General features: G+C 42.4%; 1 protein-coding gene across 3 annotated transcripts in view; it reads right to left on the bottom strand.

Moving 5' to 3' along the window:
• LOC149829635 (ALBINO3-like protein 1, chloroplastic) overlaps positions 1-18802 on the bottom strand; it is a 74794-nt gene that overhangs the window by 27111 nt on the left and 28881 nt on the right. For all 3 annotated transcript variants that reach the window (XM_090016052.1, XM_090016051.1, XM_090016050.1), the window contains exon 8: positions 5219-5322. In XM_090016052.1, coding sequence (XP_089872178.1) covers positions 5219-5322 — 104 coding nt within the window. The remainder of the gene's footprint in view (positions 1-5218; positions 5323-18802) is intronic.

The raw sequence follows: 18802 nt of genomic DNA, 5'->3' as shown, positions 1-18802 counted from the left end.
TTTTGTTCGATCGAGTTGTTGGCTTCGAACCTTTCTCAGGAATTTATTATGTGCTATCCTGATTACTTTAATAGCATACGTGTTTCGGATCACTCACACATATAGTGTATCCTCATTAACAACGATTAACTATGAACCAGATTGTTGCAGATAATCTTTTAATGATATTTCGCGGACGAAATTCTTTTAAGAGGGGTAGGATGTAAATCCACGAAAAAAAAAAATTTACCGGACCCGGGTCGGGTCGGAACCCAACCCAGGCCTGCCCTCGTTAGGTTTTAAAACCCGATACAAAGGGGGGGATTTGTTTAAAAACAAATCATCTCCCCTGTGCGCCGCACCTCACCCGCGCCACTCCACCCCTCGACAGAATAAGGAAACCCTTGAGGGTTTCCTCATTTATCGCCCCTCCTCGAACTCTTTAAGAGCGTTACGGGAGGGGAGGATCGATACACCGTCCTCCCCCTCCTCGTTCCCTACGGGCGACAGCCTCGCAGGTAGCCTCGACCGACGCATCCTCCTGCTGGTCCGATCGACACCACCGTCGACGTTCCGCCCCTTCCAGGTATGTCGTCTCCACCCTCTCCTCCTCCCTCTTCTCCTCTTCGCCTCTCTCTCTCTCTATCACCTTGCCGGGAGGCCGACAGGCAGCGCACGGCCCCTGCCGCGCCCTCCCGCCTCGCCTGTGCCCATCGGAGGCTCGACAGGTGGCCTACAGGGCCCCTGTTGCCTCTCCCTCTCTCTTGAGGCTGCAGGTGAGCCTGCAGGGGGCCAGTCACCCCTGCGGCACCCCTCCTCCCTTCTTTCCCTCTCCTTGAGGGCTTGCCGAGAGGCCGATAGACGACATACCGCCGGTGTCGTGCCCTCCTTTTTCCCTCTAGGCCTACCTGAAGTGTGGCAGGGGACTAACACCCCCCCTTGCCGCACCTTCCCCCTTGTTTCGCTGCTGTTCCGTCAGGCAGGGGTCGGGGCCCCTGCCATTTTTTTTTCGTTTCGTCAGGCAGGGGCCGAGGCCCCGTTAGTTTCCGTTTTGTCTGGCAGGGACTGAAGCCCCTGCCATTCATTGTTTTGCAGGGGCCGAGGCCCCTGTCGTCCAGTATTGTTAGGCAGGGACCCAAGTCCCTGCTATTTGTTGTTTTCGTGAGGTAGGGGCCTCGGCCCCTGCCATTTATTTCTTTCGTTAGGCGGTGGCCTAGGCCCCTGCAGTTTGTTGTTTCGGCAGGCAGGGTCCGAGACCCCTGTCGTTCGTGTTTTGGCCCCTGCCATTCACTGCTTTGTCTGGCGGGGACTGAGGCCCCTGCCATCCGCTGTCCTGTCAGACAGGGGCTGAGGCCCCTGTCATTCGTTGTTTGGTCAGACAGGGGCCGATACCCTTGCCACTCTTTTGATTCTGCCCACAGGGCAGGTCTTACGAGTGGCCTTCTACTCTTTTTGACAACTACGTCATAATAACTCTCACCCTTGCAGATTTACGCAACAGGTCCCGTTCGTGCTCCGCGGCCCGACCCTCGTTTTATCCTCACGCATAGGCAGGCGTACACAGCTGCACGACATCCTGAGGTAGGGTAAAGTCGCACAAGGGGCAATAAGATCTAATTAAGTTGAAATAATTAAAATGTCTATGCTAGTTGTACTTAGATTTATATTGCTTTTGCGTGGCTTATTATTCTTGTCTGCATGTTTATGAGTCGATGTACGATTTTACTCTTCGAGTATTAATTTGCGTATTTGCTTATGTGTTGAAGGTGGTTTCGCACTTTTTGCAATACTTATGCCCTTAATTTCTTGCATATATACTTGCCTGTACGTTCCTATGAGTTGATGTACAATTTCATTCTTCGATTATTATTTTGCGTAGTTGTTTATGAATTTGAGGTATGGTTTCGTACGTTTTGAAATACATAGGCCCTTGTTTGCTTGTATACATTTCTGCCTGCATATTTCCCTTGAGTGAGGTACAACTTCGTGTCTCATGTATTACTTATGACCTTATGTGTTTGCCTATCAAAGTGATCAAGGTATGGTTTGGCACCTCGTGTGTTACTTATGTGTTTTTCCCTCGATGTGCGGCATCACAAGTCGAGAGTTGTTTGTTGACATGTTATAACCTGCATATGCTCACACTCATGGTAAATCTGTACTTACATAAATGTAGTCTTGTGCCTATCCTGTTATCACTTGTTTTCAAAACACTAGAAGTTGTACTTGTGCGCTATAGTTCTTATAAAGTGGATTTCCTTCTGCAAACCCAGGGCTCTTCAAAATACACAGTTTTTGCAAAGTTAAGTTTTAAGTCCTGTCGGATTTCGAAGTCACATATAGGCCCTCCCAGGTCCACACACTTGGGAGAAATATTTTATAACCCCGATTCGAGTTGCGACCCAATTCGAATAACCCCGATCAGAGGCATAGGCATATAAATGAGTGGGGTTTTGTTGAAGGACCCATCTTTATTTATCAATCTAGTGTCACATGTCGATACTAAGATAAATTTTGGATGTAAGATTGATAGTGTTGTGCCTTGCGTGAATGACTTAATGTGGCATTATAACTTTTAAGGATGAATCGTGTCAAATGAGCACTCTTTTATTCTTTGGAGCGTTATGAAGTTGTGTGTTGGGTGTTCCTTTTGAGAAGCCCACACACCTCCCTGGTTCAGTATAACATACTTTTAGACATGCACAACATGTTAAGTACTTTGTTGATCGGACGAGAGATCCGAGATGACCTTGCATCATGAAATATGAAAAATGTTGTTGAAGTGAACTCAAGACTTATCTTGACAGGTTGTGTTGTATTAATTCTTTTGCAGATAATATATGTTGGGGTTTCTTTTGTGGAACCATTTCCCTTTCATCGTAGTCGTACTTTTGACAAGTACGTCTTCTTACGTTGCGATGATTGGATGAGTAGGTTGTGGCAACCTCGATGAGTGCAAATAACAAAATATTGTGATCACCTAAATAAGTGATGTTTTCGCCTTCACCGGCAAGATACTCGAGTTGGTCGAAAGACCAGAGTATGTAGAATGGGTCTTCAGTTAACTACCCCTGATGTACTCATTCGAATCGCTGACTCCTGTCAGGAGAGGGGACGGGAAGGTACAAAACTTCGATGGACAGGCCATTAATGGCAATTACGAGCAAAAGACTCGGCTTCCCCAGTCATCGGAGTTAGGGGAAAGGAGACTACCATAATTATCCTAGGTGGTAGCTCTCCATGTTTAGGATGCATCCATTGTTTATGCTGCTTTGGGGATTTCTCTCTTGGTCACCGACCGTCCCCTTAGGTACGGACTCAGTTAGCTATCCGGGTTATCATAAAATACATAGCATAATAAACCCCTGGATCAGTCTAGGCTGTTTCTAGAGTCATGCCTTGTGCGTACCCGCTTGGCCAGTTAATATCGAAACATAATTTAAATCCGATCACACAATGTGCTCAGTTATGCACGTATGAAAGTTATATGGTACAACAGGTTCAATACTTTTGGAATTGTGTGTGTGGTTGATGAAATATTGTATTTTGCTAGTTAAATTTCTTATGCAGTTCTTTGCTTGTAGTAGTTAGCCTACTCGTGCCAGTAAAATGCTTGTAATAATTTTAGCATTGTACTCATGATAGTTTGCTCTATGACTCTGCTGAAAGCAAATTGCTATTTAATTGACTGTCTACTTGACATATTAAATTATTCTGCTTAATTATGTTCTATATTGTCTTGTCTGTGCACCTACCAGTTTTTAGTGAAATTGACCCATTTTATAGGCAGGTTTTGGATAGGTAATACAGTCTACGATGGCACGATGGCGTGATGAGATCAAGATAGAGCTTTTTCCCTGACGTTTCGCTCCTGAGGACATGTTGGTAAATTTGGTATGAAGGGTATTTCAAAATTTCTCTTTTTATTAAACCTTGAGTTACTAAAGCTGTTTTAGTAAACTTCTTCTCGGTTTCAACAAACAAATTCCCCATCATTGAAATTGCATTTCAAAACCATTTGATTTCAATAGTTGTGCGGGATTTGACAAAGGAAAGTTTACGCTGTAATGCGCTCAAGGTCCATTGACTTGTGGTTTTAAAAAAATCATTTTCCGCTGAAGTATTATTTAAACTCTGATAATTGTATGATTTCAAAGCTTTCTAAACTATTCTAAAACTTACAAGTCCTGGATTTTTGGGGCGTTACACGGTCAACGCCGAGTCGGACTCGGTCAACGAGTCGAGGCCGAGTCCGTCCACATTTTGGACTCGATCAACTTTGACCGAGTCCAAAAATGTCTATTTTTAAGACCAAAAAAAAAATCAATTTTTATATATCTTTTTTTTTTAATATATAACCAAACTGTGCAATGCAGTTGCACAGTCACACTGTGTGACTGTGCACAGTCACAGACTGCATTGCACCGACTGTATTGCACTGTCTGTGCAACTGTTAACGTATAAAGTTTAAACATTTGAATAATTGAATGTCAAAACTGAACAAATGTGAATACTATAGTAAAGGGGTCATTTAAAAAATTGGACCAGTACAGATTATGGACCATTTCACAAGGTCATAGTTTAAAGTTTTTTTTCCTTTAACCATGGCCCATAGATGTGTTTACCTTAATTTTAATTGTTTAATAGAATTATTGTTATATATATATATATAGCCGAGTCCCCGTGTCCAAAATTTTTGAAATTGCGCCGCACCCGTGTCGCACCCGCACCCGCACACGCACCCATGTGACATAGCCCTCAAGCTATTTGACAAGCCAGGCAAACATTAACCACCACTTCCCAACCAATTACTATCTTTTACTTATCCCAAGTGTGACTGGTCCTAGAAGAAGATTCCATGTAATGGATTCAGCTTATACTCTGACAATCAAGTCTGGGCACTGTCTTAGTCTTGGAGAAGGAAAAGATGATGAAAACCAGTCATGTCGAACAGTCTTGTTCCCTAATACTCTCTTTCATGGTGAGAGGCAGAACCAATAGAGATCTTTATTATATATCTTCAAACCTAATGCCTGCTAAACAAAATGCAATCAATATTTACAAAATTACAATGATGCCACCATGCTTTAGGTTAATGGCATTCATGATCAAAAAGGAATTTGAAACGCCTACTAGGTTCAGCAACATTTTACTCCACCATGCTTTAGCTTAATAAGTTTCAGAAACCCTTTTCTATTTGAACGGCATCAATTTTATGTTCAGTTTACGATCTACTCACCAATAAAGACTTAGGCCTGAAGGCACTGAAAGGGCAAAATAGCCGATCATTAGAGGAAGGAAATTAGTTAAAGCCTGAGAAGTCCTTTGATTTGGATCATCAACCTGAAAATTCAATGGAGTAAACAGTATATTCGGAAAATTCAGGAACAATATAGATAATACAGTGGAGGCAAACAGTGCATGAAACAAAATCTCGTCACAGATTATAATTTTTTCCCTTTTGTCATAAACATGACACAATGCAATGTCTTACTTCGTAAAACCAAAGTTACTTAACAAACCAAAAAAATCCTACTATCAGCATTAAGCACAACCAAGAAATTCAATGTAACAACAAAAGCATCCAGTCCAGATCAAAGGTTTAGATATACCATGAGTTTTAAAACATAAATGTGTTTCTGCTTTCAGAAGAACAAAACCCAAGTGTCAAGAAAATCAAGTACTCAAGCCTCATTCCCTTCCATTTATTATGAATGAATAGGAATAGATTAATAATTTTTTTTTGGGTCTTGATGCGGCGCGGGGGGGTGACCTTTCACGTTTGTTGACAGTGGCTGACGAAGGCACGGCCCTCACGGTCGTGCGATGTGCAGAACTTGAGAAGAATGCCCACCGATAATCGGTGAGGCTTGTTTTGTTTTTATTTCAATATTAACTTCAATGAACAATGAACTGAACAATAAAATGAATAAACGTAAAGAAAAGGGGAAACAAGCAATAGAAAAAAAAGGAGAAAAGCTGCTTCAAAACTCAATGTTCTATTTCTCACGCGACTCTAGGAAAGGATTTTTAAATCCTGCTGATGGACCCGGGTCACGGGTCCAGTCTTGGACCAAAGTCGTGATCCGGGTCGTCTTCACGTTGTTGCTGGATCTGTGACATCCGAACTATTCCTCACCTGGAGTAAGTACGTAGGGGCACGTCCCTGCGTCGCGGCACCATACCTGTGATAGGATCGGACCCATGGGTCCGATCGTCCATCCTCTGTGGTGGATCAGGCTTCCGGGCCACGCCTGGGTCACGTGGTATGGATCCCATCGGGTCTTGCTCTGCATCATTCTCTTCTGGTTGGGAAGAAGTCGGCTCTGACGACTTGTTGTCTCCACAGTAAGCATATAGATCAGACACGTTGAAAATAGGTGAAATGTGCCAATCTTCGGGTAGATCAAGGAGGTAGGCATTCAGACCCAGTCGCCGAAGAATCTTAAAAGAACCATACTTCTTAGGACTCAACTTGCCATAGGTACCTACGGGAAAACGCTCGGGACGCAAGTAAACCCAAACTAACTGACTGACTTGAAACTGGACATCACGACGACTTTGATCTACGAAAGCTTTATAGGCCTCGTAACTTTCAACAAGTTTGGTTTGGACCTGTCTGTGGATATCACACATATATTCGACGACATCAAATGTGTCTGGAGCTGGGTCTGGGATATCGGGCACAAGTGCTAGGTCAACATGGGTGGGTAAACGACCATAAACCACTTGGAACGGAGACTTGCCTGTAGACCGGTTGATAGAACTGTTATATGCGAACTCGGCTTGAGGCAATATGAGGTCCCAAGTTTTGACATTCTCCGCCACTAGACTCCGTAACAAGTTCCCTAAGGTGCGGTTGACAACTTTGGTTTGGCCATCTGTTTGAGGGTGGTAAGCACTACTGAACTGAAGTTTGGTCTTCAACAAGGCCCATAACGATTTCAAAATTGACTCATAAAACGCGTGTCACCATCTGAAGTGATCGTGTGAGGTAAACCATGAAAGTGGGCCACGTCCTTGAAATAATAGAAAGCTACTAAGGAGGAGTCGGTGGTTCGCTTACACGAGACAAAAATAGCCATTTTGGAGAACCGGTCAACAACGACTAGAATCAAATCAAAACGACGCGGGGTTTAGGGAAGACCCACAATAAAATCCATGGACACATGCTCCCAGGGACGCTCCGAGATGGGTAACGGGGTATAAAGATCACTATTCTGATGATGACCCTTAAACACTTGACACACTCGACAACTTTGAATAAACTTGACAATATCTTTGCGCATTTTGGGCCAAAAGTAGCGTTCAGCTAACAGAGCGAACGTCTTATCATGTCCAAAATGCCCAGCTAGTCCCCCTTCGTATAACTCAAAAATCAACTGAAGTCTAGGAGAGAAATCTGACACACATAACTTGTTACCGCGGAAGAGGTAAACATTATGTATATTAAATCGTGGGTCGACCGTGCGATCAGAGGAGAGACACCTTTCCCAGATTTATTGAAAATCCGGATCCATCGGGTATAACTCCTTACATTGCTCGAACCCAATGACCTGCACTGACATAGCCATCAGAAGACTATTCTTCCTGCTAAGAGCGTCAGCGACCTTGTTCAGAGTACCTGATTGATGACGAATCGTGAAGGTGTACTATTGCAAGAAGCTGACCCACTTGGCATGACGAGCACTCAACTTCTTTTGACTGTTTAGATACTTCAATGCCTTATGATCCGTGTACAAGACAAACTCCTTATAAATGAGATAATGCCTCCAATAACAAATGGCTTGTACAACGGCATAAAACTCAACGTCATAAGTGAAATACTAGCACCTGGCCTGAATCAGCTTCTCACTAAAAAAAGCAACAGGTCAGCGGTTCTGACTCAGGACGGCGCCAATTTCCACTTTGGAGGCATCGCACTCCACCTTAAAGATTGCACTGAAATAAGGAAGGGCTAAGATAGGGGCACTAGTCATTTTTTTTTATGATCGTAAAGGCTTTTCCCGCGGCAGGCGTCCAATGGAAACTAGTACCCTTTAGGCATTTCGTGATAGGGGCCATGAGGGTGCTACAATTTTGCATAAAACGACGGTAGAAAGTAGCTAACCCGTGAAAACTATAGATCTCTCCTATAGTCTTTGGGGTAGGCCAATCTACGATCGCACGGACGTTCGCAGGATCTGCCTTAACTCCATCGAAAGACACAATAAAACCTAAGAATACGATATTGAACGTCATAAATTCACACTTTTTGGCATTGATGTACAACTTTTCGCTCCTTAAAATCTCTATGACCTGACGCAGGTGACTCAAATGGTCAGACAAAGATGAGCTATAAATCAAGATATCATCAAAATACACAACGATAAACTTTCCTATACAGGCACGCAACACTTGGGTCATCATATCCATGAAAGTACTTGGGGTATCCATGAAAGTACTTGGGGCATTAGATAACCCAAATGGCATGACTAACCACTCATACAATCCATCACGTGTCTTGAATGCCGTCTTCCACTCACCCCCTTCCCGGATACGGATCTGGTGATACCCGCATTTTAAATCTATTTTGGAGAAAATGGAAGCACCAAACAACATATCAAACATATTGTCCAAACGGGAGATGGGAAAACGGTATTTGACAGTGATGCGATTGATCACTCGACTATCGACACACATGCACATGGACTTGTCTTTTTTAGGAGTGAGCAGGACAGGCACTGCACAAGGGCTCACACTCTCACGAATAAAGCCCTTCCGAAGCAACTCCTGAACCTGCCTCAACAACTCGGCATGCTTGAATGGGTTCATGCGATATGCGGGGAGATTTGGGAGACTCGACCCTGGCACAAAATCAATAGCAAGCTGCACAACTCGCGTGGAAGAAAGGTCATCTGGGAGGTCTTCTGGCATAATGTCGCAAAACTTATCAATAAGGGCTGCGATATCCGCGAGAACGGGCAAGGGCGTACTCGTTGATGGCTTGGCCACAAGGGCATAACAATAACCATCTTCCCGACAATGGTCTAAGAAAGACCGGTAGGATAGGCCTGCAAGTCGGGGAACTCGCTCAGGCTTATCCACCATGGGAAACCCAGTCTCCTTGATGGGGAGAAGGACTATCTTATGACCCTTAAATATGAAAGAGTATGTGTTCCTATGGCCATCATGAATGGTCTTGCGGTCAAACTGCCAAGAACGTCCCAAAAGGATGTGACATGTGTGCGTAGGGGCTACATCACACCACACCTCATCGTGGTAGTGTTCCCCCATGGAAAACCGAACTAAACAACGTTGGGTGAAGAGGACCTTGTTTCCCTTCTTGAACCAAGCCATCTTATAGGGTTGGGACAGTTTCTCGGTTTGAAGGTTCAAGGTAGACACTACACTCTCGGACACCATATTCTCGCATGCTTCGGTATCAATGATAACGTCACACGCATGGCCCTCACAGTTGCACCGAGTTCTAAAAATATTATTCCTCAACCATTGTGATACGGCCGACTCCTGGGGTGTGGTCAACACATGACGAATGGACAACAAATTTTCGACGAACAACTCACCCTCACTATCGGATGATGACTCCACAATACCCTCGACGAGATAGGTGTTCTTGCTAACAGTAGGACACTTAGACGCAACATGTCCTAACTCGTGACACCTAAAACAACGGATGGTAGACTCACTAGGTTTGGCTTTGGACCTGGTATTGTATGTGGGTCCAGACTGGTCAGGTTTGCTAAGGTCTGCTCTAGGGGTGGACTTTGAGTCCTCCTTCCTAAGGGAGCTTGCTCCCCTGGTTGGGAAACTCGACTTAGGCCGACTGGACTGTTCACTACGAGAGGTCCTATATTCCTGCCTCCTTTTCATCTTTTCGTCAACGTTCATGGCGTAACTGCTTGCCTGATCTAATGTCTCAACTGTGACACAACTGAAATCATCAGAGATAACAGGACGGAGACCAGAAATATACCTCGTGACCTGCTGGCGGGCGGTCTCCTCGATCTGCACTCGTAGGGAAAGATGATGAAACTCAACAGTGTAGTATGCCACAGTTCTGGTGCCTTGACGTAGGGTCAGATACTCCTTGTAGGCTCGCTCGGCATGGTCTGTGAAATGAAATGGGGATCTTCGAAACACGAGCTTAGATTAACAAGGGCAAGTGTCAAGAATGACACTAAAGCATAACCCTTAAAAAGGGTATAACTGGAAACAAAATAAAAATAAAAATGTATTCTTTATTGATATGAAAAACCAATTGCTTAAGAAGCATTGGAATTAAATACAAGAGGGGTTGCACCCCTTTATATACACAGCTGAAAGAGGACTCAATAGAGCTGTTGGACACAGTCCAACAACTCTATTTAGAGCTGTTGGAATGTGTCAGTCCAACAACTCTATTGCTAGTCAAGTCTGGACAGGACTTGACTAGCAACAGTCATTCTAGTTCAAACTGAACTAGATGACATAAAGACAAAAAATAAAAATAAAGGAAAAAAATTACAAAAAAAAAGAAATGAAAAATGTATATATATATATATAATAATATAATATTATTATATATACATATGTGTACAGTTTTACATTTTAACACTCCCCCTCAAACTTACGGTACAATGAGCGAAAGTTTGTCTAAGAGAAAGTGAAATCAGGGAGCAGCGAGAGGCTTTGTAAAGAAGTCTGCTAACTGATATTCTGAAGTAACATATGGCAGATCAATTGTCCCATGTAGATATTCCTCTCTGACGTAGTGACAATCCATTTCGATGTGTTTGGTGCGTTAGTTGAATGTTCTGTTACTGGCAATGTAGATCGCACTTTTGTTGTCACAACACATTTGTGAAGCCTTTGTTGCTTCAGCTCCCATGTCAGCAAGCAGTCGTCGGAGCCAAACTACTTCCATGGTCGTGGTTGCCATGGCTCTGTATTCAGCTTCGGTGGATGAGAAAGATACCTTCTGCTGCTTTTTACACCTCCACGAGATCAATGATTCCCCTAAAAAGACACAAAAGCCAGTGGTTGAATGTCTGTTATTGGGATCACCTCCCCAATCAGCATCAGTATATGCAATTAAATCAAGAGAAGAGGAGGAAGATAAGAAAAGTCCTCGTAAAAGAGAGGACTTGATGTATCTGATAATACGCATGACTGCTCTCATATGAACAGAAGTATGAGCATGTTGAAATTGACTTGCTGTATGAACAACATGTGCTATATCTGGTCTGGTAATGGATAGATAGGAAAGTGCCTCGACAAGCTGTCTATAAGGAGTAGGGTCTGCAAGAAGTTCTCCATCATCAATCTTCATTTTAACATTAACAACTTCTGGAGTGTCAACTTTCTTATCATCAGTAATACCAGACCTGAAAACAATATCAAAAGCAAATTTAGTCTGAGAAAATAAATATCCTCAAGGAGAATAAGCAACTTCAATGCCTAAAAAGTATCTCAACAAGCCCAAATCAGTCATTTCAAAATGAGATTTAAGAAGTGTTTTGATTGTTTCAACTCCCTGTTTATCGCTTCCGGTGATGATCATATCATCCACATAGAGAAGAAGCACAATGATCCCTGCATCAGAATTCTTAATAAACAAAGCAGTGTCAGTTAAACAGAATTGAAAACCAATATCAATCATAACACGACTAAACCTATCATACCAAGCTTTTGGTGCTTGTTTAAGTCCATAAAGAGCTTTTTCTAAGCGAAGGACTTTACCCTTAGGAATACTTAGACCAAGAGGGGGTTCCATGTATACTTCTTCAACTAGCTTTCCATTTAAAAAAGCATTTTTGACATCCATTTGAAAAATAGACCATTTTTTGATAAAAGCTAAGGCAATTAAGGTTCGGACAGTAATCATACGAGCCACCGGAGCAAAGGTTTCTTCATAATCAATCTCATATTCTTAGGCATAACCTTTGGCTACTAAACGGGCTTTATATCTTTCAAGAGTACCATCACTCTTAGTTTTAATTTTATAAACCCATCGACATCCTATAGTTTTCTTCCCTGAGGGAAGATCTTGAATATTCCATGTAGAAGCCTTTTCAAGTGCATCTAATTCAGCTTTCATGGCTTCTATCCATTTGATATCATTTTTTGCTTGAAAATATGTGGATGGTTCTTCATATGAGTGAATTAATGCAATAACTGCCCTATATCTGGGTGAGAAAGACTCGTATGATACAAACTTTCCTGGAGGCCTCGAGATTCGGGATGATTGTCTAGTTGGAATGTTAGAATATTTTTCAAGTGCACATGGAGGATTAGACTCTTGTCGCCTGGAATATTGAATACTAGTATCTCTATGAACTTCTTCATTTTCAACATTAAGATCAATAATTCTTTGATCATCATCAAAGTTACAATCAAGGGCATATTCATCAGATGTTGATATTAGATCTAGCAAAAAGGAATACTCAGTGACATCTTTTAATTTTCTAAAATCAAAGAAGCTCTCCTTTTTAAGAAAGGAAACATTTCTAGACACATATAGTTTATTATTTTTGAAGTCAAAATATCTATAACCTTTCTGGTTTTCAGCATATCCTAAAAAGGCACAGGGAATCGCACGAGGGGAAAGTTTATTATTTTTGTCAGTAAATATGAAACATTTGCACCCAAATATTCTTAGTCTAGAGTAGTATGGAGAAATGTTCATAAGTTTTTCAATGGGAGTGATATTTTGTAACGAAGAAGATGGCATCCTATTAATGAGATAGGTGGCAGTTAAGGCAGCTTCTGCCAAAAGTCTTTCGGGACTTGATTTGCTATTAATAAAGTCCTAATGGTTTCTATAATATGGCGATGTTTTCGTTCTGCCAGTCCATTTTTGTTGAGGTGTATAAGGACAAGATCTTTGATGTGTGATGCCATGCAATTTAAAATAATTTTGAAAATCTGTGGATAAAAACTCTCCCCCTGAATCTGTGCGAAAAATAGTAATATCATTTTGAAACTTTTTTTTAACCATATTATGAAAAGTTTGAAAGTATGAAAATACTTCAGACTTATGTTTGAGAAAGTACATCCAAGTATGTCGGGAGAAATCATCGACAAAAATAACATAGTAAACAAATCCTCCTTTAGAAATTACTGGTGCAGGACCCCAAACATCCGAGTGTATTAATTCAAGTGGTCTTGAAGAGAAAAAGGTTCTGTTCTGAAATGGTAATATTTTCATTTTGCCGAGAATACAATCTTTACAATCAAATGATTCAGAGTTACAAAATTTCCCTAGATTTGGAAAATGTTGGATTTTGGCTATATGTGGGTGACCAAGTCTCTTATGCCACAGTTCCAACTCTATTTTTTGAATATTATAACAAAAAGCTTTCTTCGGCATTTCCAAAAAATTCATGTAATAGAGTCCTCCTTCTCTATGGCCTTCCCCAATCAGCTTGCCTGACTGGCGATCCTGTACCCAACAACCATGAGAAGAAAAAGAAATATTACACCCATAATCAGAAATTTGAAATACAGATAAAAGATTTAAATTTAATTTGGGAACATGCCTAATTTCTGGAATAAATTTTTTTTTTGTTTTATAAATTTTTTCAAAATTTCCTATTCCTTCTATTTCAAGAGAAGTCCCATCAGCAGTAAAGACCTTTGACACACTTGTTTTATTTTTAACACATTTGGATAGACTTTGATTATTTGAGGTCATATGAAAAGATGCACCAGAGTCAAGAAGCCAAGAAATTTTACCTAGATCAGAAAAAGATGAGGCTGCTGCGCCGGTTGAAGCTTCAGATGAGGAAGAGGCACCTTTGATGAGAGGCTGAAGAATCTCCATTAGTTGGGTCAGGAAAACTGGTGCATCCTGATCTTTAGGCTCCGATCCAGCAATTGCACCTCTTTTTTCTCTCAGCTCCTTAAGTTTGGGACATTGTGGCCTGTAGTGTCCTGGTTCATGACAGTGATGACAAATAACTTTTTTCTTATCATAGTCACCATTTTGTCGGTTAAAGTGAGGAGGCCTATATGATCAAACATGATTCCCTAGTCTAGACACGGCTAAAACGGAATCATCTTTAATTTTTAAAGAACCTTTCCGGAGACGATTTTCTTTCATTGTTAACTCTTCAATAGTTTCAACAATAGAAGGAATTTTTCCCCGGTGAAGTAGGGCCGATTTAGTGGTTTCAAATTCCGGCCTTAATCCAGTGATAAAACTGGTAAAAATGTTCAGCATCAAGTTGTTTCTGACGAAGCTCGATGTCTTCGGCACAATGCCACTTTGGTTCTAAAAGGGAAAGTTCTTCCCAAAGTTCGGACAACCCATTGTAATATTCACGAATAGTTTTGTCTCCTTGTGTCATCATTCGAACTTTTTCTTGGAGGTTGCACACGTGTGTAATATCTTTAAGGAAATACATATTCTTAAGGTATTCCCATGCCTTATCGGCATGATCAAATTTGGCAAGACTTGAGCATTTTTTAATGTCAACGCTATTGATAAGCCATGACATTATCTTTGCATGAGATATTCTCCATTCTTTCCATTTCTTCTCGTATGAGGCAATAGCCTTGATTTTCTCTTCTTCCGATAGAGGGACCTCTTTATCTCCCTCCTTTTTAGTAAGAGATAGCTTAGGTTCCGAATCAGAACCATCCACAATCCCCCATAAGCCTTTTCCCCATATATGGTGCTTCATGATTGAAGCCCATGTTACATAGTTCGTATCGCTTAGTTTCATAGGCATGATGGTGACTTTATCATTGTCATCCATCGATTACAAGGAGAGAAAGAATAGGGATAGAAGAGAAATAAGAAGGAAAATGAAAAAAGAAGAAAAAAAACAATACAACAAGATGTGAAATCTTCTCTAATGAAGTGATAAAACACTTCTCTTCAAGTGGCGAACACTTTTGCAAACGGGCACGAAAACCGAGGCAGCTTCTCTAATGAAGTGATAAAACACTTCTCTTCAAGTGGCGAACACTTTTGCAAACGGGCACGAAAACCGAGGCAACTTTTCCTCAAGATCTAGTACTTCCGCAGCTCTGATACCATGAAATGAAATGGGGATCTTCGAAACACGAGCTTAGATTAACAAGGGCAAGTGTCAAGAATGACACTAAAGCATAACCCTTAAAAAGGGTATAACTGGAAACAAAATAAAAATAAAAATGTATTCTTTATTGATATGAAAAACCAATTGCTTAAGAAGCATTGGAATTAAATACAAGAGGGGCTGCACCCCTTTATATACACAGCTGAAAGAGGACTCAATAGAGCCGTTGGACACAGTCCAACAGCTCTATTTAGAGTTGTTGGAATGTGTCAGTCCAACAACTCTATTGCTAGTCAAGTCTGGACAGGACTTGACTAGCAACAGTCATTCTAGTTCAAACTGAACTAGATGACATAAAGACAAAAAATAAAAATAAAGGAAAAAAATTACAGAAAAGAAAGAAATGAAAAATGTATTTATATATATATATATAATATTATTATATATACATATGTGTACAGTTTTACATTTTAACAGTCTGAAGGCACGAACTTTGACTGCATCTCCTCCCATGTCTGTATGCACCCTAGTCCTTGCCGCTCCTTCGACTTTTGCAGCTCAACCCACCATGTCTGCGCTAAGCCTCTCAACCGAGTGAATGCTAGAGAGACACGACGGTACTCAGCAACAGTGTGGTAGTCAAAGAAAAACTATACGACATAGGACCAGTCGAAGAACTGCTCCGTGTCAAATCGTCCTGCGAATTCCGAAAGGTCCAGCTTTACCCCGTAAGTGGAGGGGTGCTCTGGTGCTCTTTGTTGACGAGTCTCCACCATTCCTGCGGGATACTCGTTCCAGAAAGCATCATCGTCTCACACTGCTTCATCACCCTCTGCGCGGTACTGCTCACCTGGATGTTGGTGCTGACAAACTCCCACGATGTGTGGTCGGCGCTTAGGTCGCGCCGATCCCTGTTGATTCTGCCGCGGTCTGGCCTGCCTGTGGGTGGAAGCCACCTGTGGCCGGCGTTGTGGCACCGGTATGAAAGGGGGTCCTGCTAAAGGTGGACGGGCTTGTCGGGTCTCGGGCTCTAGGTGGGTAAGAATGGGATAATACGAGTTTGGGTTATGATGGTGGTGTTGGATCGGGTGTGGTATTGGGTTTTGGATCGGGGATGGGTTAATGGGTTGGTTCGGGTTCGGGTATTGAGTCTGGTTGGTATAATATTGGGATGATTTGCCCGACTGGATATGGATCGGGTCTAATCCTAAGCTACTCGTCGGACCCAGATTTGGATAGGTTGGATCGGGGGTCGAGTTGTGGGGATAAAAGGCTTGGTTTGAACTCTATCCACGATCCATATGATTATGAGTCTGGTTTTGACCCGGCTCAAAATCAAACTTGAGCTCCGTCCCGGTCCGATACAAGTTTGGGTGGGCATTGGATCCATTTTGGGGTTCAAACATAATGGGTTGGGCTTGATTCGGGGCGAACCGCGAACCAAACCCAATGGGGTAGGTCGGGTAAGGGGGTTCGGAACTTGGGCCCGCTCCCGGGGACCCAAAGGATGCCCCCTGAGACTCGGGCCTGGGTCTGCGAAAAAAAAATTTGGTCCGGACCCAGACCCATCCACACGGGTCCCCCTGCTCCTGCCCGCTGGTTTGTTGCCATAGGGCCTCCACGCACGGGATCGGGGGAAGGACAAGCTCCTTCCCGGGTGGGATCGCTGCCCCGAGGCCTGCAGCAGGGCCCAACATGCTGCTGGGGTCCTGCAGACCAGACCCGGCCTGCGGCAGTCCCACGGGGACTCGTAGCCTGGGCTGGGGTGCACCCGAGTGCAGTGGGGTGCCAGCCAGGAGTGTCGGGTTCACCTGGAGGGTGCCACCGGTTATCAGATCGAGGTGAAAGGGAGGTATCAGGCTCGAGGCAGGGGTGCGATCATCAGAAGCCAATCGGCCTGGGTTGGCTGCGACAACAGTTGTTTTACGGTCGACGCTGTCACCCGATCCTGCTCTCATATTTAGCACAGCCACCACACGTGCCTCCCCGATCGACTCGATGACCGCAAGCCGATTCTCAAACCCATCTAGGCGTCTTGACATGCTGGCCACGTCCCTGCTGACGTGCAACATGTTCTCTTGCATTTTTGTCATCATCTACATCATCTGTAACATTACATCTTCGTTGTCGGCTTCCTCCCGCTCATTTCCACTCGCCAGATCGCTCATCGCCCCTTGAACCATGTCACTGATGGAGGAAACGCTGGGCTTTGATACCACTTTGATGCAGCGCGGGGGGTGACCTTTCACGTTTGTTGACAACGGTTGACGAAGGCACGACCCTCACGGTCGTGCGATGTGCAGAACTTGAGAAGAATGCCCACCGATAATCGGTGAGGCTTGTTTTGTTTTTATTTCAATATTAACTTCAATGAACAATGAACTGAACAATAAAATGAATAAACGTAAAGAAAAGGGGAAACAGGCAATAGAAAAAAAGGAGAAAAGCTACTACAAAACTCAATGTTCTCTGTCTCATGCAACCCTAGGAGAGGGTTTTTAAAGTCTGCTGGTGGACCCGGGTCGCGGGTCCAGTCTTGGACCCGAGTCGTGATCCGGGTCGTCTTCACGTTGTTGTTAGATTCGTGACGTCTGGATTGTTCCTCGCCTAGAGTAGGTACGCAGGGGCACGTCCCTACGTCGTGGCACCGTACCTGTGATCGGATCGGACCCATAGGTCCGATCGTCCATCTTCTGTGGTGGATCGGGCTTCCGGGCCACGCGGTATGGATCCCCTCGGGTCCTGCTCTGCATCAGGTCTATACTTAAAAATTAAAATGGAATTCCAAGTCTTAGTAAGAAAATGCAAGAAAAGAGTTTAGGAGTATGAGTCCATGTTCTTGCATGTATAAAGTTGGACCCAATGTAATGTGAGTTTAATGAGCATAGAAATACATATAAGTTTGAGATAATTAGTAGAACTACTTTTAATTTTCCAATGTACTTTTTGAATTTGTTCAAAGATCTTATTCATTTAGAAAGTTTCAAAATAACTGTTTTAATTGATTAAATATTAGGGTTCATAGAGAACCTTCCATAGGGGGAAGTGCCACCAATCAAGGACATTCCAAGGAAAAGCCTTAACTGTATTTTTAAAATGAAGATCAAATGTTTGAAAACCACATAGGCTAATTTTACTGTGTGACCCGAAAACAGCTAAAGAAGATTTTTTTTTTGTTTTATACCCAAAAAGTGCAAATCTGGCTTCAAGAGAGAAGAAAGCAACTCAACAGCCATGATCCCTAATGTTTCTTCTATATTATGAGAGATAGAGAGAGATTCACTGAGAATAAAAGTAAAATGAAAAATATAGCACATATAAAATATCATATATGTATACAAATATGTATTATATGTGGAAGATGTTAAGGATAGGACCAGTTTATATTTGTATTTGTATTTTATGTATTTACAAATGTGTTTAATGGTATTTTGGCCATTTAAGTTAGATGTAATATGCATCTAGATTAGGATTATACAAGGGCATTTTTGGCACTGTAATACACGTGTGTGTGTGTGTGTGTATAGCAAGAGAGAGAGAGAGAGAGAGACTAATCACTCTTGCTGAGACATTTTCTTGGCTGCAACTTTTCTCCTCCCCCCCTGTTTTCTCATGCCTAGGGCATGGATCCCAAGGCAAGGACAAGATGTGGATACACTTGGTATGACATGACAGTTCTCAAAAATTAGTACGTAAGGACACGATCGTACACACCCATACAAATGTGTATATATATATATATATATATATATATATATATATATATATATATATATATATATATATATATATATATA

This window comes from Nuphar pumila, chromosome 8, assembly GCF_984573655.1.
Source record: "Nuphar pumila chromosome 8, dmNupPumi1.hap1.1, whole genome shotgun sequence".
Taxonomy (NCBI): domain Eukaryota; kingdom Viridiplantae; phylum Streptophyta; class Magnoliopsida; order Nymphaeales; family Nymphaeaceae; genus Nuphar; species Nuphar pumila.
Note: the sequence above shows the minus strand (reverse complement) of the source record. Positions and strands in the feature narration are given on the sequence as shown.